The following is a 24,585-nucleotide window of genomic DNA, read 5'->3' on the forward strand; positions in this document are numbered from 1 at the left end:
GGCCGCCGGCGCCGCGGACCTGCCACCGCTCGGGCCTGGCACGCTGCTGGCGCTGTGCGTGCAACATTCGGCCCGTGAGCTGGAGCTGGGCCACCTGCCGCGCCTGCTGGGCCGTCTGGCCCGTCTCATCAAGGAGGCCGTCTGGGTGAGCGCTCCCAACCACAGCCCAGCCCCACCTGCACCCCAAGTCCTTTTCTGGCCTCTGTTCCCCACCTTCAGCTCGTATTTCTTAGCTGGGCGGGAGGAAACTATCTCTCCCAAGACGACTTGGGACGGCCCATGGGATGCTCGGCGTTGAGGATTCACCTACTATGTTCGAAGATAGGGGAAGACCTACCTTGAGAGCTGTAGAATAATAGAAGGAACCATTTTGGGTTTGAGGGGTAGAGTCCATTTTGTGGGGAGAGTGAAAAAGGTGCTTCTGGAAAAACCCGTAAGCCTGTTTCCCCTCCTCTGATTCCCACCTCTTCTTGATTCTGATCTTCCTGTTCCACAGGAAAAGATTAAGGAAATTGGAGACCGTCAACCAGAGAAGTAAGAGAAATTCTGGGTAGAAAGGTGGGGAGGGAGATAGGGGTTCTGGATTTGCATTCAAGTCTGGGTTCACTCCATGCTTCTAATAGTGCAAGCCTTCGTTCTCCACTGAAATTCGGCTTTTCCAGCAGTAAATTGGGGGTTGGTCTTACAGTGGTTAGCTAGCAGCTATTGCTGCTAACCAAAAGGTTGACAGTTGGAGTCCACCAGCCACTCTGTTCTACTCTGTCCTATAGGGTCGCTGTGAGTTGCAGTCAACTCTACGGCGGTGGATTTGGTTTGTTTTTTTGGTCTCAGTCACCAACTTAAACCCAGATCTTGGGGTTTGGACACTGCAGTGGGAGATGGTCAGAGACCACAGTTACTTTTCTCCTTCCCCAGCCACCCTGAGGGGGTCCCTGAGGTGCCCCTGACCCCCGAGGCTGTGTCCATGGAGCTGCGGCCACTCATGTTGTGGATGGCCAACACCACGGAGCTGCTGAGCTTTGTGCAGGAGAAGGTGCTGGAGATGGAGAAGGAGGCTGACCAGGAGGGTGAGCCCTAACCCAGGGCCAGGCCCTACCAGGCCCCCTGCCACACCCCTCACCTGGAGACCTGGGCTCCTGCCTGTCAGTCCCTGGTTCTCCCTCTCACTCCCGGCCCTGTACTCAGACCCACAGCTCTGCAATGACTTGGAATTATGTGACGAGGCCATGGCCCTCCTGGATGAAGTCATCATGTGTACCTTCCAGCAGTCTGTCTACTACCTCACCAAGGTTGGCCTTACCCCTTGCTTCCTGTTTAACATAACATCACATCACTTCCTGTTTGAACTATATCGTGTTGCTCTGATGTCACTTCCTATTTGTACAACACTTCCTGCTTCTATGACATCACTTCCCATTTCACCCCAGCACTTTGCTATTCTGACACCACTTCCTGTTTGAGCTTACTTCTGCTTTTCCGGTTTCTTTTCCTGTCTCTGTAACCATTACCTCTTGCCAGGTTGACCTCACTACCTGGTTATACCACCATTACCACTTTCTTAAGCTTCCATTTTCTCAATCCACTTTCGTTCACTGATAAGTTATAAATATTGATCAAATGCTTATGGTGTGCCAAGTGCTGTCTTTTCAACTAAAGTTTTTCTTTAATCAGGCCTCACTTCCTGTATTTGTTGACCTCAGTTCAGACAGCTCTTACTTCACTTTCGTTTCTGAGCCATGGACTTTTTTCTATCTGGAGCACCCTTCCTTTAAGACCTGCTTCCCACCTCAGCTTCCCACCACCATCCTTGACCATCACCCATGACCATAATATTGCTTCTTGGAATTCTCAGGATTTCTAGCCTATGATGGGCCTGATTCTGTGAAATTAAAGGGGATCTTTTGGAACAGACAGTCTCTCAGTGCCTCTAGCAGCCCTGATTTGTGAAGCCCTCTCCTCCAAGGCCTCGCTTGCTGTGCATTCTTGCTAAGTGAGGTTTTATTTCTTCTCTGGCTCTGACCTCATTTCCTGTCCTTGACCTGATCTCACTTTCCACTGGCTGACTGCCACCCCACTCCCACTTCCTGATCACCATTCTTCTTCTTTCCTTTGGGAATTCTGGATAAGTAATTTGACTGAAGAGGGCCTCTTTGTCAAGTATCCTTTGTCCTCCTTGAGTTGTCTCTGTGGAAAACTACAAGTCCCACAATGCACCAGAAGTGGTTTTAAAATACCCAAGAAACTTCTGGAAAGCCTTCCTCAAGACTTGAGGCATCTCAGAACTGATAAATGCTAGAAACCCATCTAGAAAGTAGAGATTTGCTCACGGAGAACCTTAGGGCATTGGAGGTAGGATGAACTACAACTCCCAGAAGCCTATTATCTTTATGCTGTATTGCCCTGAAGCTTCCTGGGAATAGTCCAATCATTTGTTCTCAACTCTGTATCTCCTCAGACTCTGTATTCAACCTTACCTGCTCTCCTGGACAGTAACCCCTTCACAGCTGGAGCAGAGCTGCCAGGGCCGGGTGCCGAACTGGCGGCCATGCCTCCAGGGCTGAGACCTACCCTCGGCGTATTCCAGGCAGCCTTAGAACTGACCAGCCAGTGCGAGCTGCACCCGGACCTCGTGTCTCAGACTTTTGGCTACTTGTTCTTCTTCTCCAATGCATCCCTTCTCAACTCGCTGATGGAACGAGGTGAGGGCTGGGCTGAGAGAGGGTAAGAAGGCAGAGACAGGAGCCACCAAGACCCATGTCAAGTCAGACACACCACAGGCTCAGGCCTCACCTTCTGGGACTCAGGAGAGCAGACTCAGGTTCCCAAACCAATGGACAAGAAGGGCCTGGATGGCAGGAGTGCAGAGTCCGTGTACCCATTGCCCCTCATACCCTTCCCCCCACAGGTCAAGGCCGACCTTTTTATCAGTGGTCCCGAGCTGTCCAGATCCGAACCAACCTGGACCTTGTCCTGGACTGGCTGCAGGGGGCCGGGCTGGGTGACATTGCCACTGAGTTCTTCCGGAAACTCTCCATGGCTGTGAACTTGCTCTGCGTGCCCCGCACCTCCCTGCTCAAGGTGACTCCCAGTCAACTCTACTTGACCCCTGACTTCTGATACCCCAGCCCCACCCAACCACCCTTTGTATTCAGCTTGCCGTTGGACCTCCCCTTGGACCCCACATTGTCCCTGGCTCCAGCTCAGACACTAGACTTGGTAGCTAGAAGGAAGCCAGCACCAACAATGTCCAAACTTGGCTGCATCTGAATCCCAGTGGGACTTACTAAACATAGTTTCCAGAGCCCCTCCCTCACACATGCGGATTCAAGGAGTCTGGCATGAGACCAAGAAATGTGGTGGTTCAAACATTCATTGAACATAAACTACATGTCAGGCACTGTGTTTAGCACTTTTTGTTGAATGCTGATAAAGTCCTGTAACGTATGTTGTTGATAAACAATTTTTCAGATGAGGAAAAAAAAAATCAAGTAGGTCTCTTGATTTTATTTACTTATTCTTATTTATCCGACTTGTACAGAGTATTGAATAAGCTCCAGGCAGTATTCTAAGTCCTTTATAATCTTGCCCTACTGAATCCTTCATAATAACCCTATTAGGTAGTTCCTCTTATTCTCCCCCAATTTACAGGTGAGGAAACTGAGGAGAGTGACTTGCCAGAAGATAGTAAGTAGCCAGGCTGGGATTTTTTAACCTAGGCAGTCCAGAGTCTCTTCTTTTAACTATACTGATGATTCTGATTCCAGCTAGGTTTGATATGGAAATGTTCAAATAGATTCAAAAAGCAGCTACATAGAATAAAGAATCCCCACGTACACATCATTCAGTAATATAAACCAACAGCCAATCTTGTTTCTTCTATGCCCCCATCCACTCCGTGTCGTCTTTTATTCTGAAACATATCACTTTTTTTTTTCCTTTTTAATTGCTTAGAGTACCTCTTCACCATCACTTCAGTGACAACCAGGCCTCACAGTACCCAGAAGACACTGCACAGACTGTACTATCTACCCCCACATCCACCCCCTTTATGGAGGGCCTTCCATTTAGGATTTCCCAGCCATCCCATAATGACCTTAGACTTTTCACCTGGTCTTCCCACCAGGCTTCATGGAGCAGCCTACGAACCGACCATCCCACCCTGACCCCTGCTCAGCTCCATCACCTGCTCAGCCACTACCAGCTGGGTCCTGGCCGTGGGCCACCACCCGCCTGGGACCCTCCCACTGCAGAGCGAGACGCTGTGGACACAGGTGAGGAGAAATGGGGATACAAGCATTGGGGCTATCAGCTTCCTTCCTCAGGCCCCAGGAGTCCATATCCCCAGTTCCCTTCTGATGCACGATTCTGGACTCCTAGTGTCTTCCTCCCCCAGGACCTAAGTGTGTGAACCCCAACTCCTTTTTTCCCCAGGATCCAGGTGGTCCAGTCTCCAGCTCCCTCTTTTTTTTTTTAATTGTACTTTAGGTGAAGGTTTACAGAACAAATAGTTTCTTATTAAACAGTCAGTACACATATTGTTTTATGACATTGGTTAACAACCCCATGACATGTCAACCCTCTCCCTTCTCGAGCTTTTTTTTTTTTTTTGGTGAAAATATACATAGCCAAAGATAAATCATTTCAAAAATTTCTACATGCACAATTCAGTGACATTGATTATGTTCTTCCAGTTGTGCTGCTATTCTCACTTTAGATGAAGGTTTACAGAACAAAACAGTTTCTCATTAAACAGTACACGTTGCCCTATGACAATGGTTTACAACCCCACTACATGTCAACACTGTCCTTACTCAAACTTGAGTTCCCTATCACCAGCTTTCCTGTCTCCTTCTGCCCTCCAGTCCTTGTCCCTGGACTGCTCTGCCTCATTAGTCCCATTTTGTTTTATGGGGCTGTCCAATCCCCGGCTGAACAGCGAACCTCAGAAGTGACTTCACCACTGTCCAGCTCCCTCTTTTTGTCCTAAAGATTCAGGCCCATAACCTCTTCCTCCCACACACACATCCTCCCTCCCCACGTAGGAGTCCAGACCCAGACCCACCATTCTCAGAAATCCCTAAGTTCCCAGTCGTTCCTTCCTCACAGACTTAGGAACCCAAACACAACGCCCATTTGTTTCCCAGGTAACGGTGGCCTTCCGTTGTCTCTACTACAACTCCCATCATGCTCGGGGGCTCTGAGAGTCGCGTTTGAGTAGACTCTGCTCCAGGATCTGGGGGGTTGAAGTTTTCTCTTCGTTGGGGCTTGAGGCAGCCTGGCTCAAGCCTGACACAGCCGCCTCACGCCCATTTTCAGAATTTAACCCCGTCCTCTTCGGTCTCACAGGAGACATCTTCGAAAGCTTCTCCTCCCACCCACCCCTAATCCTGCCCCTGGGCAGTTCGCGCCTGCGTCTCACGGGCCCCGTGACGGACGACGCCCTGCACCGTGAACTGCGCAGGCTCCGCCGCCTCCTCTGGGACCTTGAGCAGCAGGAGCTGCCGGCCAATCACCGCCACGGACCTCCCGTAGCCACGCCTCCATGAAGACCAGTAGCAAACGAGCGCGGGAATCTTGAAAATTCATCGGCTCCTACTTAGCGGAGCCCTCTGAGCGCAGAGCTTTCTGGGAGTTGTAGTTCTTTCTCCCGCTTGGAATGCTGGGAGTTTGAGTTGTCGGGTAGCCGAGGATGGGACGGTGGGAATATGGTTTTGGGATGTGAGTGCAAAAGAGCAATAAAGGTATCTGTGGCATTGGCAACACCTAGCTTGTTAAGACTCAGGGGCGCTGGTGATGATTTTCTGCAGAATAGCTTATCAGGGTCCTTGCCTGGAACGCTGGACCCCTGCCAGGTCTAAGGAGATATTTATAGTCATGGCCTCGGCTTGCCCTCCTGCTTGTAATCCGACTCAGGGGCATTGGAGCCTCCCACACACCTCAGAACGGAGCCCTAAGCTTGCTCTGCCAAATATCAGTCCCTCAGTCCTGCCGTTGGGAACTAGCCCTATCTCCCTTCAACCTCCAAAATCCATTCTCCAGCCTCCTCCTCCCTCAGATCCAAGAGTCCAGGCCCCCAGTCCCCTCCTGAACCTTTCTGTCCTGTATCCAGCCCTCTCCCTGGTGATATCATTTATGCCATCTTCTGCCTGTCGGGCACACGGCGGATCTCAACAACTCTTGTCCCTGTTACAAGCACCCTTCTATCAAACCCAGGAGTCTACGCCCCCGGCCCCTTCCTTCCTCGTACTCAGGAATAGTCCCCCAGCCCCTCCTCCCTCAGACCCAGGAGTCCAGCCCCCAGACCCTTCCTCCTTCAGGTCCAGGAGTCCGGGTTTCCAGTTTGAACTTTTCACTCCCCTAAACCCGATTCTGGCTGCTGCGTCAGGGAAAAAGCAGGCGACAGGTGGCACCTGCCGGCCGGGCCGGGACGCGACCACCTGCCGCTGCTGCTCACCCCGCGCCCCTCTGCAGGCACCTGCTTCTGTCAGTCCGCACGCTGCTGGGCCCGACCCCGCAGCCTCGGGTCGCACAGGAGGAGCGAGAAGGGGAACCCCGGCGTCCGCCCCGCCCCAGGCCCGCCCCGCCCCGCGCTGCCCCCGCCCCTCCTCGGGTTCCCAGGCGGGGCTCCGGGGCGCCCGAACCGCCCCTGAAAGGGGGGTGGTCCCAGGCTAGGGGGACGGAGCCTGCGGCCTTCAGCCCCAGACCGAGGGACCCAACCCGCCCCACAGCACAGCTGCGCCGAACCTACCTGGTGAGAAGCCCCGGGGGTGCAGAGGGGAGACACTCTTTTGTCACCTCCCTGGTCTCATTCCCTTGCCCAGAGACCCTGATGGCTGAGACCCCACCCACTCCCTTCTGAGACGCAGGTGCCAAAGACCCTTCAACTACCCTCGGACCTGTCGGGACCCCTTCCCCCTCTAGACCAAGGATCTTAAATTCTAGTCCCTCAGGGAATCAACAGTTCCGGCCCTTAGCCCCTTCTTCACAATTCAGGAGTCCAGGCTCCGGCCCCCTCCTCCCCTTTCATAGACCCAGGAGTCCTGGGCCCCAGCCCCCTCCTCCCTCAGACCCAGGAGACCTGGCCCCCAGTTCCCTCTCCCTTCAGACCTAGGAGTCCAGGTTCCAGTCCCCTCCTGTTCCCCCAAACCCAAGAGTCGTGACCCCCAGCCCCCTCCTCCCTCAGACCCAGGAATCCTGTCTCCCAGCCCCCTCCTCCTTCAGACCCAGGAGTCCAGGTTCCAGTCCCCTCCTGCTCCCCCAAACCCAAGAGTCGTGGCCCGCAGCCCCCTCTTCCCTCAGACCCAGGAATCCTGTCTCCCAGCCCCCTCCTCCTTTAGACCCAAGATCCTGTCCCCCTAGCCTCCCCCTCCCTCAGACCCAGGAGTCCTGACCCCCCCAGCGTCCTCCCTCAGACCCAGAAGTCCAGGCCCTCCGACCTCGGCACCTCCTCTCCCGGGATCCAGCTGTTATAGCCTGAAGGAAGCCTCTGCCATTCTGACCTCCCTCGGTTCCTCTCCCTGTAAGTTGACACACAAGGACAGCCTCTGACCTCCACTCTGGCCCTGCACCCCGTGGGGGCTCTGACTTCCCTCCAGTCCAGGTCCCCATCTCGGCCTTGGCAATGACCCTGGCAGCTTCCTCCCAGCGCTCCCAAATCATTCGCTCCAAGTTCCGTTCTGGTGAGAGGCTTCTCCGAGCACGTGGGGAGTGGGTCCTGGGAGTGTGCACGGTGAGGGGAGGAGGGGGGAGAGTAGGCCACGAGGGAGACTGTGTGTTTTCTGTGCAAAAGGTCACTTGTGTATTAAGCAGCGAGGGGGCAAGTTGAGGTGGGTGAATGGCTGGAATAATGCTTATATGAGCGGTGGGGAGTGGGCTGCTGGGGGTGGGTGTGCAGAAGGGCTTACACTAACATGTGTGCAAAGCAGTGGAGTGTGCAGATTGAGGACTTCCTTCTGAGTGAGGGGGACAATGAGCTACCAAAACTTGCCACGTGCCAAAGGCCAAGGACGGGCAGAAAGCGTGCAAGTGGGTTCCTAGAAGTAGCACCAGGAGCCAGTTCCTGAGTGTGCTTCTGTGGTTGGGTGGGTGCAAAGACTCCAGTAAGCAGAGAGCAAGGAATGTGCCAGAGGGTGCATGTGTACAGAGAAGAGCAGAAATGTGAAAAGGGAGATCCTTGGTCCAAAATGGGGGCGAATCCTGAGTATGCAAATAGTGCATGAAGGTGGCAGGACGGGTGCTGAGACGAGTGAGCCAAGGATGAAGACTGTGCAAAAGGGTCCAAGTGCACAAAAGCAGCGTGTGTGCAAACCTTGAGCTCAGGGAGATGTGTGTTTATAGGGTGGGTGTGCAAAGGGGCTGAGTTTGGCAAGGGCCAGAGGTAGTGCAGATGGGAGCAGGCATGTGCAAAGCAGGGTGCACACATGAAAGGAGGCAGGGTGCAAATGGGCCAGGCTGCCAAGATGGCGGTTGTGCCGGGGGTGGGGTGGGCACAGGCTCTCGAAGCGGGCAGGTGGAGCTGGGGGCAGGGCAGACTCCTCCTGGAACACTGGCTGGCTCCTAGCCCCAGAACGGCTCTGGGCTCTGGCCCTCGGCGCTTTGCTGGCAGGAGCAGGCGGGAGGCCCGGGAAAGGGAGCAGGCTGCCCGCCCACCCGCCTGCACCGGGTGTGTAAGGGGGCTGGGCACGCGTGGGCCGCCAACAACTGCAGCTCCAGCCCGCCTGCTAGGCCAGGCTCCTGGACACTCCCTTCCCGCCTTCCCCCTCCCACTTCCCTCTTCCCTCCACAGTCCTCCAGCTGCGGATCCACAGACGCTATCAGGACCCGAGTAAGTGTGGGCCCCCAAAGGGAGGGCATGGTGACCCCACTCCCCCAGGGGTCCCTGGAGTGCGGCCGCCAGATACCTTGAGCTGGTTCCTGTGCCTCCATCCCCCACTGCCCTGGATACACAGAAATCCAATCCTGTCCTTTGCCAAGGACCCAGGAGTCCAGGTCCCCGCTATCCCATCCCATAGAAGCCCTGCTTCCTGCTCTTCAGCTTCCCCACCCCAAGGGGATGCATGAATCCAGATCCTGTTTCTTGGAACTCCACACTTGGCACATATAAGCAGCTCAGTTTCTACCTCTCCTAAGAACCAGGACTCCAGGCCCCACCCCCGGCCCTGCAAAAATCCCAGAAATCTGTGATCCTCGGCTCCCACACCCCTTGGTAACCAAAGACATGATTTCAGCCTTTCTTGAGAATGTAGAAGTCTGGGTCCCGGCCCCTCCGCCCTCTGATCCAGAAGTGCCGGCACCCAGCTCCTCACTTGTTGGAGACTCTGGGTTTTGCATTCTGGGCCTGCCTTCCTGCACCGGGGGTCCCGGGGCCTCCAGAGCCAGCCTTTCTGCAGAGCCCTGCTCCTCCCTGCCTGGCTCTCCGCCTGCAGGCCTCTCAGGATCCTTCACCTTCTCTCCAGTCTCGGATCCAGATCCGTGGATCTCAGCCTCAGGCCCAGCGGCTCTGGCCCCAGCCGCAGTCTCTACCTCGGGCCCCACCCCTTTCCTCTTCAGTCCTGGGGTCCTGCTCCCTGAGCCAGAATACGGCCTGTGGAGGTCTCCGAAGAAGGTGAGTCTCAAGATCGGAGTAAGGGTAAGTCCCCCTGAGGGTCTAGCCTTGCTCTTCCTTGCTGCTAATGATACTCTTTTTGCCCCTCTCTGATCTTCCCAAATGGACCCCATACTTTGCATGAGGCTCTGGGGCAGGAAGGTGGGAGCAGAGCTGAAGGAAATAACATCAACATCTTACCTGCTTTTACAGGAGTCTCCTAAGATCGCCCAACGTTGGAGTCACCCCAAGCCCAAAGGGAACTTGACCTACCACCAATACATGCCCCCAGAACCAAGACAGGGGTCCAGGGGAGACCCCCAGGCCGAGGGGACAGCTCTGGGACCCCCTGGGCCACCTCTGTGGGAAGGGACAAACTCACAGCAACCACATCCTAGGTATGGTCCCCTCTTTCTGTTCCCCCAAGACCCAGAAGTTCAAGCCTCCACCATCCTCCTCCCTCAAACCTAGAGTCCCAGACCAGGGCCTGGAGTCCCAGCCCCCATCTCCTTCATCAGGACTCAAGAGTCTGGGACCACAGCCCCATCCTTCCCCAGGATCCCAAAGTCCAGGCCCCCAGCTCCAGGAACCCAAGAGTCAAGGCCCCCAGCCTCCCTCTCCAGGTCCCAAGAGTCTGAGCTCCCAGTTCCTCCTCTCCCAGGCACTGGAATGTCCCGTGTTTGCTCCTTGAATCTTTGCTTTCCTGAATCTTGAGCCTCTGTTCTTAAGGACCCCAGACAACCTTTGCTCCCTCTGTCCCTTCTAAACTTTGTTCCCCCTCAGGACTACTGCCAGGATGAAGTCCACTCCCTCCCCATCAGGAGCCCCCAGCCCATCGCCCCCACCCCACAAGTTGGAACTTCAGACCCTTAAACTGGAGGAGCTGACGGTGAGTTTGGGGACTCCCAGGCGGTCCTCTCCCTCGGCGGAGCCCAGAAGTCTAGCCCTGCAGATTTTGCCCTATCGGAAACCCGAGAGTCCAAGTCCCCCAGTTCCATCCCTTTCAGGGTCCCAGGAGTGGGCTTCCAAATGTCAGGGCCCCGCTGCCCACTGCACCCGGGAGCCCGCCCTGCACGGCCTCTCCCCGCTCCCCACTCCAGGTCTCAGAGCTTCGACAGCAGCTGCGCCTACGGGGCCTCCCGGTGTCGGGGACCAAGTCGATGCTCCTGGAGCGCATGCGCGGCGGCGCTCCGCCCCGCGAGCGGCCGAAGCCGCGGCGCGAGGATAGTCCCGCCGGGGCTCCCTGGCCGCGTCTCAGGCCCAAGGCCTTAGGAGCCGCCCGGCGACAGGGCTCGGTGAGGGCGGGACCTGGGGGCGGGGCTATGCGCGTGTAGACCAATGAGGAGAATACATCGTAGGATGGGGCGGATAGTCGGAAAATGAGTACCAATGAAGTGTCGGGAGTGCAGCCTAGAGGCGGGAAGCCGTGGACGCAAGGGGCGTGGTTTAGAGCGAAGGGGGCGGATACTAAGGAAAGCTAAGCCAATGAAAGGATAGGGGGCGAGGCCAAAGGCGGGTCAATGAAAGACGGACTGGATATAGGGCGGAGCCACAGATCTCAGTGGGTGGGGTTGTGCGCAGTGGGCGTGGCTTATAAGAACTAACTCTTCGCGGATCTAGCTCAAGTCCGGTGCAGCCTCTGATGATCGGCCGCCTCTTCCGCGAGCCTCTGACACCCTCGTGGCGGCTTCGGCTCCCGCTCCAGCGCTGACCCCTTCGTCAGCACCGACGCCCGCGGCCCTAACTCTGGAGGAGGAGCTGCAGGAAGCGATCCGGAGGGCGCAGGTGAGAGGAAGTGGACCGAGGCGGGGCTCGGGGTCTCTGGTCGGGCTCGGGGCCGCGGTCTCGGGTTCACGCCTCTTCCCCCCTTCCGCAGCTGCTTCCGAACCGGGGCATCGATGACATCCTGGAGGATCCAGTGGAGCCTGAGGGTAAGACCAGACTCCTAGATATGGGGGAGAATAGGGCTGGGGTCCCGGACTACTGGGTCCTCGCGGAGAAGGGGGCTGAGGTTCTGGACTCCAGGTCCAAGGGAGGAGAGGACTGAGGGCTGGACTCCCGGGTCCGAGGGAGGAGGGGCCCGGACTCCAGGGTCTGAGGGAGGAGGGGGCTGAGATTCTGGACTCCAGGTCCAAGGGAGAAGTAGGCTGGGGGCCTAATCCCTGCTCTCCTCAGCTCACCCTCCGTTCCTTCCCCCTAGACCCGCTGCCCCCCATCCCCCTGGACTTCCCCGGCTCCTTCGACGTGCTGTCCCCCTCCCCGGACTCTGAAGGTCTCTCATCTGTCTTCTCTTCCTCACTACCCTCCCCCACGAACTCCCCTTCCCCTGCTCCCAGGGGCCCCATGGACTCCTTGGACTGGCTGGAGGCTCTGAGTGGGGGTCCCCCGCTCGGCTGTGGGCCCCCAGCCCCCAGCATCTTCTCTGCCGACTTCTCTGACTCCAGCGGCACCCGGCTGTGGGACCTACTGGAGGATCCATGGTGATGGAATCCGGGTTTCTAGAGACCCAGAGCTGGTGGGGGTAGGGAGGTCATGAAGGAGAGGCTCCTTGAGGGAGGGTTATGGAGCAACCAGCACAGCCCCTCCCACCACAAACACAGGATCAGAGACAATCCCCCTTCACCACCTGACCCCCTAAAGGATGCTGATTTACCAGCTGACTGACCTTTGCCTGCCTGACCTCCATATGATCCCTCTCATAGATGTGTGGTTGGGGGTTCATTGGCTGCTGACCAGAGCAAACAAGCTGCTTGCTGCTTCCTTCAGAAACCTCATGGATGTTTTCATTACCATCTTCCTTCCCCTACTCTCTGACTACATGGCTGCCTGTTATTTGGGGATCTGAAAGGGGGGTCTCTGCTTTTTGGATGCAGGAGAGGGGCAGGGAAGAGTGGGGAGGGAGAATAAGTGAGCCAGACCCCTGGGTTTTCACTATTGTCATTGTTAGGTGCAGTAGAGTCCATTCTGACTCATGGCGACCCCATGTGTGCAGAGTAGACCTGTGCTCCATAGGGCTTTCAAAGCTGTAACCTTTCGGAAGCAGATCGCCAGGCCTGTCTTTCAAGGCACCTCTGTTGTTTTTTGTTGTCAAGTAGATAACTCATAGCGACCCTGTAGGACAGAGTAAAACTGCCCCATAGGGTTTCCAAGTCTGTAAATCTTATGGAAGCAGACTGCCACATCTTTCTCCTATGGAGCAGCTGGTGGATTCAAACTGCCAACCTTTTGGTTAGCAGCCAAGCGCTTAACCACTGTGCCACCAGGGCTCCTTGAGGCATCTGTTAAAACTGACAACTTTTGGGTTAGTAGTGGAGCGCTTAACTGTTTGTACCACCGAGGGACTCCAGGTTTTCATTAGAGATGAAAAAATCAGAAGCCTCGTGTCTGGGGTCAGAGTCTCTTGGAAGCAGACCCTGAGACAAGATTTATGTGCCAGTGATTTATTAATGTTCCCAGTGTGGTGCAAATGGTTTGCACTTGACTAGTAACCTAATTGTTGGAGGATTGTACCCACTCAGTGGCACTGCAGAAGGAAGGCCTGGTGTTCCGCTTCCATAAAAATTACAGCCAAGGAACTCCTATGGAGCATGGGGTCACCGTGAGTTGGAATCAACTCAACAGCAATGGGTTTGGGTTTTTTTAATTTTCTTCCTTCTGGAGAAAACAGTCAAGGAGTTGGGCAAACAGGACAGTGAAGGGGAAAAAGACAAGCAAGAGTGCAACTTTATGCGAAGTTCCAGCCTCAGCCTGATCCTGCAGGGAGCTCAGGAGCTTGAATTACAGGGAGCTGGGTCTTTGAATCTCCCCATTTTGGTTTATTATTGCCGAATAACAAACCATCTCTAAACTTTAGAGCCTTAAAGCAATATCTGTGGTCTCTCACAAGTCCATGGGTGGACTGGGCTCAGCTGGGCAGTTCTTCAGCTCCAGATGATGTTAGCTAGGGCTGTAATCATCTGGATGCCTGTAAAAATGGCATGGCGGCAGCATCTGACCTCTTCTGATTTCACAAGGGGGAAGGAGAATCCAGATCAATAGCCCAAGGCCGATTCCTATGAGATGGAGGTCAGACATACCTCCTCTCCGGTCTTTATCAATTCCGACACCATCTCTCCCTCCCATGACACTCTATACTTCTCTGCTGGATTTGATAATTCATTGCAGTGGCCTCACAGAACTCATAGACGAGACTCAACGATTATGAGGTTTATTAGGAAAGTAAATGGTTATAGTTCAGGTTCAGGAATGCTCAGGATACAGTTCTTCGATCAGGACAGACTCTTCACAGCTATGCCCACAGGCAGGTCTCTCTCTGGCGCTTGGCCCCTTGGCCCCTTGGCCCCTTGGCCTGGCCTCTGCCCTGCTCGGGCAAGTGTTACAAAGCTCTTTTAGCTCTGCTAATAAGTGCCCAGAAGCACCCCACCCAGGCAGTAAGCCTTGGCCCAAAGGCACTCATCTCTAGCTCTGTGGGTCAGCAAACCTAGCTCCATCAAGTGCCAAATGCACCCTACTCTGCCAGCAAACCTCCTGCCCAAAGGTACTCAGCTTTCTCACTCCATGAGCTGGGATGCCCACTGCACCATCTCCTGCCTCTGCTGTTGCCGTTTTCTGCCACCACTTCTCAATGCCTTCATTATTGCAGCTCTTTCAGTCTCCTGGTTCCAGGAGCTTCTCAGCACAGGGATCTCGGGTTCAAAGGACGAGCTCCACTCCTGGCATTTCCTTTTTGGTGGTGGTGAGATCCTCTCCTCCCGCCTCTGGGATGGCTTATTTTAAGCCTAGCGGGATGGCAAAACTTATCAATCCCTTCATTAGGGTTCCATATATCTTATTTGCATAGTCCCATTCAGTCATTGTATATGAGTCACAAAGACTATGGCTAGAAGGGCCATATTAAATAATTCATTGCACCGAAATGCCCAACTGCACACTGCCAAGATGGCGCAATCAGACATGTCTGGCACCTTGATGGGGATGGCTAGAAGACTGGGCTCAGCTGGGTTGCTGGGACATCTGGACCTATCGTGGTCTCAGCGTTGTCCTGCTACAGGTGGTCTCTCCAACAGGGTAGCTGGACTTCTTACATCGCGGATCAGGGCTCCCAGCAGTGAGCATTTCAGTGGAAGGAGGCAGAAGCTGCCAGTCTCTTAAAGACTAGGTCTGGAACTACCCTAATGTCACTTTCACCATATTCCATTGGTTAATGCGAGTCAGACTACCTTAGATTGAATATGGAGGGGGACAACATGAGGGGAGTCCCTGGGTGGCACAAGCAGTTAAGCGCTTGGCTACTAACCAAAGGGTTGGCAATTCGAGTCCACCCAGAGGTGCCTTGGAAGAAAGTCCCAGTGATCTGCTTCCCAAAGGTCACAGCCATTGAAAACCCTATGGAGTGCAATTCTACTCTGCACACATGGGGCCACCATGAGTCAGAGTCAACTCAATGGAGATGTTTTTTTTTTAAATTGTTTCCAACCACTCGAGGGTGGGAATGCTGGGAGCATGGTTATTGGGGGACATACTTGGAGACTTGCCACTATACCATACCCTATATTAGTTTTCTAGAGCTGCCATAACAAAGTACCACCCACAGAGTGGCTTAAAACGACAGTAATTCTTTCATAGTTCTGGAGGCCAGAAGTCCAAGATCAAAGTGTTGATAATTCCATGCTCCTTCTGAAGCCTCTAGGGGAAGACCTGTCCTTCCTCTTCCAGTTGCTGATGGCTTTGGGTGTTCCTTGGAAGCACACTGTCACATCTTTCTCGCATGTAGCCACTGGTGGGTTTGAACTGCCGACCTTTTGGTTGGCAGCCAAGCATGTAACCATTGTGCCACCAGGGCCCCTTACTCTGGAGAAAGTATTGTAAAATCGAGGTCCATAAAATCTTTGCAAACATTGGCTTTTTCACCCAGATGTGTAATAGATTCGATCAACTCCTAAGATGTATTTTGGATTTCAGGAGGTGCCCACATAGAAAACTCTCAGAAAAATCCCGGTCCCCCCGCCCCAAATGTCATGGCTGTGTTCAATAGTAGTTAAATAAATATTATTTTATTGATGCCTGTGAAATGTTTACAAGTGTATCCCCCAAGAGAGAAGGATGTTGTAAGATGTGTTCACTGCCCAACATGTAGCAAATGTGCCACAGATATTTACTGAAAGAATGAATGGAATCTCCTCAAGTTTGTTGAGCCATGCTGGCCACTGAGGTCTCAGTTATAATCATCTCAGGCCTAGGAAGCTAGGGTTGCAGAGGGAGGGCATATGGTCTTGGATGCTCCTAGTCAGTATGTTGCTTCACAAATGGTTTGTGCTCTGCTACTTACTGAAAGGTTGGCGGTTAAAAGCCAACCTTTGGCAACAATGAAGAAAGCCCTGGTGATCTGCTTCCAAAAGTTTACAGCCATTGAAAACTCTATGGAGCCCAGTTCTACTCTGAAACACGTGGGGTTGCCATGAGGCAGAATCGACTTGATGGCAATGGGCTTGGTTTTTCGGTTTCTGGGTAGACTAATTAGCAACATCATGATAAATGGAGAAAAGACTGAAGTTTTCAAGGATTTCATTTTACTTGGATCCACAATCAACACCCATGGAAACAGCAGTCAAGAAATCAAAAGATGCATTGCATTGGACAAATCTGCAAAAGACCTCTTTAAACTGTTGAAAAGCAAAGCTATCACCTTGAAGACTAAGGTACGCCTGATCCAAGCCATGGTGTTTTCGATCGCCTCATATGCGTGTGAAAACTGGACAATGAATAAGGAAGACCGAAGAAGAATGGATGCCTTTGTAACAAAGCTTATTAAGAAAATGTTCTGCATCCTATTTTGGTGAGTGGCGTCTGGGGTCTTAAAAGCTTGCAGTTGGCCATCTAAGATGCATCAATTGGTCCCGACCACCTGGAGTAAAGGAGAATGAAGAACAGCAAAGACACAAGGAAAGTATTAGCCCAAGGGACAAAAAGGGCCACATAAACCAGAGACTTCACCAGCCTGAGACCAGAAGAACAAGATGGTGCCTGGCTACCACCAGTGACTGCCCTGACAGGGAACATAGCAGAGAGTCCTGGATGGAGCAGGAGGAAGGTGGGATGCAGAACTCAAATTCTAGTAAGAAGACCAGACGTAATGGTCTGACTGAGACTGGAGGAACCCCAGAAAGCATGGCCCCTGGATTCTCTATCAGCCCAGAACTAGAAGAATTTCAGAGGCCAACTCTTCAGACGGGAATTGGACTGCACTGTGGGATATACAGTGATACTCGTGAGGAGTGTGCCTCTTGGCTCGAGTAGATACAGGGGACTAAACGGGCAGCTTCTGTCCGGAGGTGAGATGGGAAGGCAGAGAGGGTTAGGAGCTGGTTGAACGGATATAGGGAACCCGTGGTGGAAAGGAGGAGTGTGCTGTCACAGTATGGGGAAAGCAATTAGGGTCACATACAATGTATGTATAAATTTCTGTATGGGAAAAAATAAAAAGATTTGATGCCTTTGAATTGTGGTGTTGGTGAAGAATATTGAATATACTATGGACTACAAGAAGAAGGAACAAATCTGTCTTGGAAGAAGTACAGCCAGAATACTCCTTAGAAGCAAGGATGGCAAGACTATGTCTCACATACTTTGGACATGTTATCAGGAGGAATCAGTCCCTGGAGAAGGACATCACGCTTGGTAAAGATGAAGGTCAGTGAAAAGGAGGAAGACCCTCACTGAGATGGATTAATACAGTGGCTGCAAAAATGGGCTCAAGCATAACAACGACTGTTGAGGATGGCGCAGAACCAGGCAGTATTTCCTTCTGTTGTGCATAGGGTCACTATGAGTCAGAACCAACTTGATGGCACCTAACAACAACAACGGGTGGACTAATTAGAAAAAACTAAGCTTTCTGGATGGACACGGTCCCAAGGACATGTGGCTTGTTGAGTAGACCGTGAGCTTCATTTAACCTCCACTTGCTTCCTTGGCCAGGTACCTTTAGATAGTGAACAACCTACACAATAGTTTGGAGCATCCCTGTGTCTACCCTACAGCCTTTCTCCTTTTCTTCTAGTTTTCTTTCTGCTAGCCACCATGTCCTTCAGAGGAGGCTGAGCAACTCCCCAGTGCAGGGGATGAATATGTATTGGTCCAAGGCTAAGCCAATCCCAGTGGGCTCCTTGTCTTGCTGTATGCTGGGGTCTCATGGTCATGTGACACAATTTTAGTCAATCAGATGTGAGGGGAAGTTGCTGAAGGGCTTAAGATAAGAATGAGCCTCTTTTCTGTCTCTCGTAGAAATCATCATGTGGCAGCCATCTTGGGATCTTGGGGGAAAAGGCTAAGGGAAGATCATGGCACAGCTAGAAGATGAATGGAACTTGGGGGCACTGATGACATAGCTGAGCTGCTGAATTAACTAACCCTGGACATGAACCACCTCTAGTCTTGTAGTATGACACCCATGGATATGTTGTTTAAATACTTTAGTTGGGACTTCTGTTACTTGCAGCCCAAAGCATCCTGATATAAGAGGGAAGTGTCCTGGCATATGTAACATTGTGTTCCTCAAGCCTTGGAATTGGCCTTGGGGGAGTCACAAGTCAGGAGGAGAGAGCCAAAGGCAGGCTAGTGTCAGTGCTTGAGTAGTGGGGATAAGTCTGCTGCAATCCCCACCCACCCTGGCAGGAAAGCTGCCGCTGGCTTAAAGACTTTGAGGAAGGGTGAGTTTGGGAGGGTGTAATTGGCCAGGTAGATGGTATCTCCACCTGCAAGGTAGGCGGCCCAGATCCCGAATGTCCCAATGGTCATGATGGTGTGGTTACACTGTGTAAGCAGCGCAAAGTCCTTGGCGGGGGAGCCCTCATTCCCATTGCCAGCAAATACCACATCACCACGGGAGGCATTGATGTTCTCCTGACACCATGCCATGCCGTTGCTGGTGACCACAAAGATGGGGGAGCTATAGCGTGCCCGGAACCAGTTTAGGGCCTGTTCTAGGTATTGCCGGTCAGCCACCACGCCTTTCCAAATATTTGGCATGACACGGACATAGTCCCCTCGGCGAACATGGACACCTACAAAGGTGCTCGGCCGGCTGTTGTTCACCTGTAGGCCTCGCAGAAAAGTCTGGGCCTCCTCCTTTACGTGGTCATGCAGGGTGAACTCCCGGAGGATCTCGTCACGGAGATGGTGGTAGAAGGTCCAGGAGCAGGGGTAGCCGGTGAGGCGGACGTACTCCCATGGGATGTGGCGGTACTTCTCCTCCATCCAGTCGTTCAGGTAGTAGTTCCTCCATGGGATCTTGCTGGCCACGTTGTTATGCAGGACAGGGAGAGTGATCTTGAAGATGGGAGCTAGTGTGTTATGCATCTGGGCTGAAATGAAGGCAGGCCGTCCGTTCATCTTGGCCAGGGCATACAGGGTGGCGTACTCACCCATTTGGTTCCCCAGACGGCCTTGTACATTGACTGTCCATATACCCTTGGGCTTGGAGGTAGTGAGTCTCCCTGTCATCTGAGAGTAACTCTGGTATTTCATCTCTAACTCCGATGTTGGTTGGGTCTTCATTAGCCGCTGCTGAAGGTGAAATATGGTGGAAGCCATGAAGACAAAGAAGATGATTTGGGCCATGGAAAAGGAGAAATGCACTGGAGAGCTGACCATGGCTGTTAGGGAGGAAGAGAAGGAAATGTTAGCTTGGGAGATGGAGGCAGTCACCAGAGGCCTAGTGTGGTGCATGAATGTGGTTGTGTAGTTGTGTGTGCAAACGTGTGGGTGTATGTGAGTGTGGGTTTACTTTGTATGGGTATGTGTGGTGAAATGAGTTCCTTTATGTGGGCTTTGTTGCTTTTGTCCAGGTTGATTGCCATTTCTTGGGTAAACTGTAAGTAACTTGTGGTTTGATACTTTTTGTCTGGCCCTGGGTTGCAGCTTGCCCTGTGATTGGTCAGTATACTTATGCAAATGAAGTGACTGTGGCATACCGAGAGGGGCTTGGTCAATTCATGGCCCTGGTGGGAGGGCTAGGGCTTGAAATTGACAAGGAGATTGCCTATATGTGCACCCAACCCTACAGGGGTTGGAGAAGGAAGAAAGAAGCAGGATAGGAGAAAAGGCAAGAGAGTCAAGAAGAGAGAGAGAGGAGGCAAGGAGCTTCCTAAAAGAGCTATAACACAGGTCAAGTGCTATAACACCAAAGACAGCGACTGGACCGGAAGGGATCCTGTGGCAGAGCAGCAGTGACAGGCCCAGAAGGAGCCTTGCGGCAGAGTTGGTGGTGATAGCAGAAACCAGCTGTTAAGAATGTAGCTAAGATTCCAACAAGATTTTTTAATGCGATGGAGAAACAAATGACCAACTTCGCGTGGAAAGGGAAGAGGCCCCGTATAAGTAAAGCATTACTGAAGAAGAAGAACAAAGTGGGAGGCCTCTCACTACCTGATTTTAGAACCTACTATACCGCCATGGTGGTCAAAACAGCCTGGTACTCGTACAACAACAGATACATAGACCAATGGAACAGAATTGAGAATCCAGATGTAAATTCATCCACCTATGAGCAGGTGACGCTTGACAAAGGCCCAAATTCCATTAAATGGGGAAAGGACAGTCTCTTTAACAACTGGTGCTGGCATAACTGGATATCCATCTGCAGAAAAATGAAGCAAGGCCCATACCTCACACCATGCACAAAAACTAACTCAAAATGGATCAAAGACCTAAATATAAAATCTAAAACAATAAAGATCATGGAAGAAAAAATAGGGACAATGCTAGGAGCCCTAATACATGGCATAAACCGAATAACTAACAATGCACAAACACCAGAAGAGAAACTAGATAACCGGGAGCTCCTAAAAATCAAACACGTATGCTTATCAAAAGACTTCACCAAAAGAGTAAAAAGATAACCTGCAGACTGGGAAAAGATTTTTGGCTACGACATACCAGATCAGGGTCTTATTTCTAAAATCTATAAGATACTGCAAAACCTCAACCACAAAAAGACAAATAACCCAATTAAAAAATGGGCAAAAGATATGAACAGGTATTTCACCAAAGAAGACATTCAGGTGGCTAACAACACTGGAGGAAATGCTTATGATCATTAGCCATTAGAGAAATGCAAATAAAAACTACAATGAGATAGCATCTCACACCAACAAGACTAGCATTAATCTAAAAAACACAAAATAATAAATACTGGAAAGGTTGTGGAGAGACTGGAACACTTACACACTGCTGGTGGGAATGTAAAATGGTACAACCACTTTGGAAATTGATTTGGTGCTTCCTTAAAAAGCTAGAAATGGAAGTGCCATATGATCCAGCTATCCTGCTCCTTGGAGTATATCCTAGAGAAATAAGAGCCATCACATGAATAGATACACGCACACCCATGTTCACTGCAGTACTGTTCACAATAACAAAAAGATGGAAACAACCTAGGTGCCCATCAACAGACGAATGGCTAAACAAATTATGGTATATCCACACAATGGAATACTATGCAATGATAAAAAAACTACGATAAATCTGCGAAACATCTCATAACATGGATGAATCCGGAAGGCATTATGCTAAGTGAATTTAGTCAGTTGCAAAAGGACAAATACAATATGAGACCACAATTATAAGAACTCAAGAAAAGGTTTAAACACAGAAGAAAACATTCTTTGGTGGTTATGAGGGTGGGGAGGGAGGGAGAGGGGAATTTACTAACTAGATAGTAGACAAGAATTACCTTAGGTGAAGGGAAGGACAACACACAATACAGGGGAAGTCAGCACAACTGGACTAAACCAAAAGCTAAGAAGTTTCCTGAACACAACCAAACACTTCGAGGGACAGTGTAGCAGGGGTGGGGGTCTGGGGACCATGCTTTCAGGGGACATCTAGGTCAATTGGCATACAAAGTTTATTAAGAAAATGTTCTGCATCCCACTTTGGTGAGTGGCGTCTGGGGTCTTAAAAGCTAGCGAGCAGCCATCTAAGATGCATCAATCGGTCCCAGCCCACCTGGAGCAAAGGAGAATGAAGAACACCAAAGATACAAGGAAAATTTAGCCCAGGAGACAGAAAGGGCCACATAAACAAGAGACTCCCTCAGCCTGAGAACAGAAGAACTAGATGGTGCCCAGCTACCACCAATGACCAGCCTGACAGGGAACAAAACGGAGAGTCCCTGATGGAGCAGGAGAAAAGTGGGGTGCAGAACTCAAATTCTAGTAAAAAGACCAGTCTTAATGGTCTGACAGAGACTGGAGGGACCCTGGAAGACATGGCCCCTGGACTCTGTTAACCCAGAATTGAAACCATTCCCGAAGCCAACTCTTCAGACAAAGAATAGACTGGACTTTAAAACATAAAATGATACTCGTGAAGAGTGTGCTTCTTAGTTCAAGTAGATACCCGAGACTAAATGGGCAGCTTCTGTCCCGAGGTGAGATGAGAAGGCAGAAAAAAATAGCGGCTGGTTGAATGGACACGGGAAATCCTAGGTGGAAAGGAGGAATGTGCGGTCACATTATAGGGATAGCAACTAAGGTCACATAACAATGTGTGTATAAATTTTTGTATGAGAAACTAACTTGAGCTGTGAACTTTCACCTAAAGCACAGTTAAAAAAAAAAAAAAGGAATGTAGCTAAGAGAGCTGAACAAAACTGCTATCCTGGCTATGAGCTGGGTCAGTTAGGAGTGGAGAGGCCTGTCCTGAGGGGGCCAAGAAGAGGCCTGTCTTCAGCGGGCTGAGAGGAGGCCTGCATGGCTGAGAGGGGGCATGCATGGCAGACAGAATGGCCTGCTTGCTTGCACAGCCGGCCGGCCAAGAGGAGCTGAGAGAGCTGTCCTGCACTGAAGAAGGGAGGCATGTGCTCTCCACTTCAGGGGAGCATTCCAGACTTTGCTTGAATGCTTCCTGATCTTGATCCTGAGTTGTAGCCTGTTGATCCTGATCCAGAGTTATACCCTGTTACTTCCTTAATAAATCACTTAACTATAAGTATGGTCTATAAGTTCTGTGTGGCCATTGCAATGCATTATTGAACCTAGAAGAGAAGTAGAGAGTGCCACGGGAGGGAGGGAATTGGTAAAAAGGTTGGAGATCCCAGATAGAATGGAAGAAAAATGTAGAACAAATTTCAAATTCCTAAAAAAGGCCAGACTTACGGGACTGGTGGAGACTAAAGGAACCCCCAAGACTGTTGCCCTGGGATACCCTTTAAACTTGGAACTCAAACCACTCCCAGTGGTCACCTATCACTCAAAAGTCAGAGTAGTTCATAAAATAAATATCACCCATGAGTACTGTGTTCCTCTAAACAATCATTTAAATGAGCTCTAACAGTCAACATTTACCCTAGACTGAAGATGAGAATGTACGGGGGAACAAGGAAGCTAGATTAATGAAAACAGAACAACCAGAATGGAAATAATGAGAATGCTGACACATTGTGAAAAGTGTAACCAATGTCACTGAATAATATGTATAGAAGTTGTTAAATGAGAACCTAATTTTCTATGTAAATTTTCTCCAAAATCTCTATAAAATATTAAAAAAAAATAAAAAGGTTGGAGAGTGGAGGTACATTTGACCTCTGCCTGATAGGAATCAGTTTTGTGCTCATGGTGATTCTCTCTCCTCCTCCTGAAGTGAGAGGACTTAAGGTGCTACGCGAACCTTTCAGTATGTCAATGGATGTGCATACTTGAGTACATGTATGCCGGTATATATGTAGAGTGTGTGCTTATGTGGGTGTGTATACATCAGTGTATGCATTGGGTGTGTACACATAGCATGTTCATTGTACGACTATATAAAAACAAGTTGTGTGTATGTATATATATATATACATATATATGAACATAAGTGTATATATATATATATAAAATAAAACAAATAAGGATTATAGAATCTGATACTTCTTAAACATAACCAGTCACCTCACGGGATTAGTTTTCTTGATCTGACGACTTAGGATCATTGTTTTATGGGACAACTCAGTTAATTGGCATAATATAGTTCACAAAGTTTATGTTCTACATCCTAGTCTGGTGAGTAGTGTCTGGGGTCTTCAAAGCTTGCAAGCAGCCATCTAAGATACAACTATTGGTCCCTACTTGTCTGGAGCAAAAGAGAAAGAAGGAAACCCAAGATTCAGAGAAGGAAACAGTCTACAGGAACCATGGCCTCCTCTACCCTGAAGAACTAGAAGAACTAGATGGTGTCCAGCTACCACTACTATACATTCTGATCAGGACCACAATAGATGGACCTTGATAGAAAAGGAGAAAATGTAGATTAGAACTTCAAATTCTCAAAAAAATCCAGACTTACTGGACTCACTGAGACAGGAGAAGTTCCTGAGACTATTGCCCTGAGATACTCTTTACGCCTTGAGCCGAAACTATCCCCTCAAGTCACCTTTTGGCTAAATAGCAGGTTAGTTCACAAAGTAATGAATATCACCCTTGCGTATTGCACTCTTTAAAAAAAATCATCTATAGGAGACCAAATGGTCAACACATACTCTAAAGCATAGACGAGAAGGTTGGGGGGATGTGAAACTAGGTTAATGGAACAGAACAACTAGAATGAAAATAATGAGAATAATGATACAAAGTGAAGACCGTAACCAATGTCACTGAACGGTATGTGCAGAAATTGTTGAATGGGAACTTGTTTTGCTGTGTACACTTCCACCGAAAACGCAATGAAAATACTATTTAAAACAAGAACAGTTGCCATTGAGTCGTTTCCGACTCATGGGAACCCCATGGATGTAGAGTAGAATTGTGCTCCATAGGGTTTTCAGTGGCTGATTTTTCGGAAGTAGATTATCAGGCCTTTCTTCCAAGGTGCCTCTGGGTGGATTCGAACTGTCAACCTTTTGGTTAATGGCTGCAGCTAAGCGCATTAATATTTGTACCACCCAGGGACTCAGTATGAGTATATGTGGGCAGGTATATATAGTTATATTGTGTGTGCATGTGGGTATTTATATGCATATACAC

General features: G+C 50.8%; 3 protein-coding genes across 5 annotated transcripts in view; 2 read left to right on the forward strand and 1 right to left on the reverse strand.

Moving 5' to 3' along the window:
* The window catches only part of RASIP1 (Ras interacting protein 1), a 13,899-nt gene extending 8,353 nt beyond the window's left edge, over positions 1-5,546 (forward strand). Inside the window, 8 exon segments of the mRNA XM_023736163.1 lie at positions 1-145; positions 497-534; positions 916-1,067; positions 1,186-1,289; positions 2,456-2,699; positions 2,906-3,078; positions 4,124-4,271; positions 5,347-5,546. The exon segment at positions 1-145 is cut by the window's left edge and continues 166 nt beyond it. Coding sequence (XP_023591931.1) covers positions 1-145; positions 497-534; positions 916-1,067; positions 1,186-1,289; positions 2,456-2,699; positions 2,906-3,078; positions 4,124-4,271; positions 5,347-5,546 — 1,204 coding nt within the window.
* A 2,075-nt stretch (positions 5,547-7,621) lies between these two features.
* MAMSTR (MEF2 activating motif and SAP domain containing transcriptional regulator) lies at positions 7,622-12,067 on the forward strand. 3 transcript variants are annotated; one of them, XM_004381682.1, is made up of 9 exons: positions 7,622-7,679; positions 8,786-8,824; positions 9,426-9,604; positions 9,797-9,981; positions 10,379-10,472; positions 10,684-10,878; positions 11,204-11,368; positions 11,460-11,514; positions 11,784-12,067. In XM_004381682.1, the coding sequence occupies exons 1-9, from the start codon at positions 7,622-7,624 to the stop codon at positions 12,065-12,067; spliced, it is 1,254 nt and encodes a 417-aa protein (XP_004381739.1). The 3 variants fall into 3 exon arrangements, with proteins under 3 accessions (XP_004381739.1, XP_004381740.1, XP_012412597.1); XM_004381683.1 differs by having other exon boundaries at positions 9,456-9,604; XM_012557143.1 differs by lacking the exons at positions 7,622-7,679; positions 8,786-8,824; positions 9,426-9,604; positions 10,684-10,878 and having other exon boundaries at positions 9,866-9,981.
* Positions 12,068-18,194: 6,127 nt separating this feature from the next.
* On the reverse strand, positions 18,195-19,504 carry LOC101358508 (galactoside 2-alpha-L-fucosyltransferase 2). Its single transcript, XM_004381684.3, has one exon. The coding sequence runs from the start codon at positions 19,307-19,309 to the stop codon at positions 18,203-18,205; it is 1,107 nt and encodes a 368-aa protein (XP_004381741.2). The 5' UTR covers positions 19,310-19,504; the 3' UTR covers positions 18,195-18,202.
* Positions 19,505-24,585: the final 5,081 nt, after the last annotated feature.

The sequence above is a fragment of the Trichechus manatus genome, unplaced genomic scaffold (genome assembly GCF_000243295.1).
Source record: "Trichechus manatus latirostris isolate Lorelei unplaced genomic scaffold, TriManLat1.0 scaffold00087, whole genome shotgun sequence".
Taxonomy (NCBI): Eukaryota; Metazoa; Chordata; class Mammalia; order Sirenia; family Trichechidae; genus Trichechus; species Trichechus manatus.

Coding starts and splice junctions, on each gene's coding strand:
- LOC101358508 (XM_004381684.3), bottom strand. CDS start 19,309: ATGCACCACACTAGGCCTCTGGTGACTGCCTCCATCTCCCAAGCTAAC.
- MAMSTR (XM_004381682.1), top strand. CDS start 7,622: ATGACCCTGGCAGCTTCCTCCCAGCGCTCCCAAATCATTCGCTCCAAG. Junction 9,982..10,378: donor TCACAGCAACCACATCCTAG/GTATGGTCCCCT, acceptor GACTACTGCCAG/GATGAAGTCCACTCCCTCCC. Junction 11,515..11,783: donor GGATCCAGTGGAGCCTGAGG/GTAAGACCAGAC, acceptor CCTTCCCCCTAG/ACCCGCTGCCCCCCATCCCC.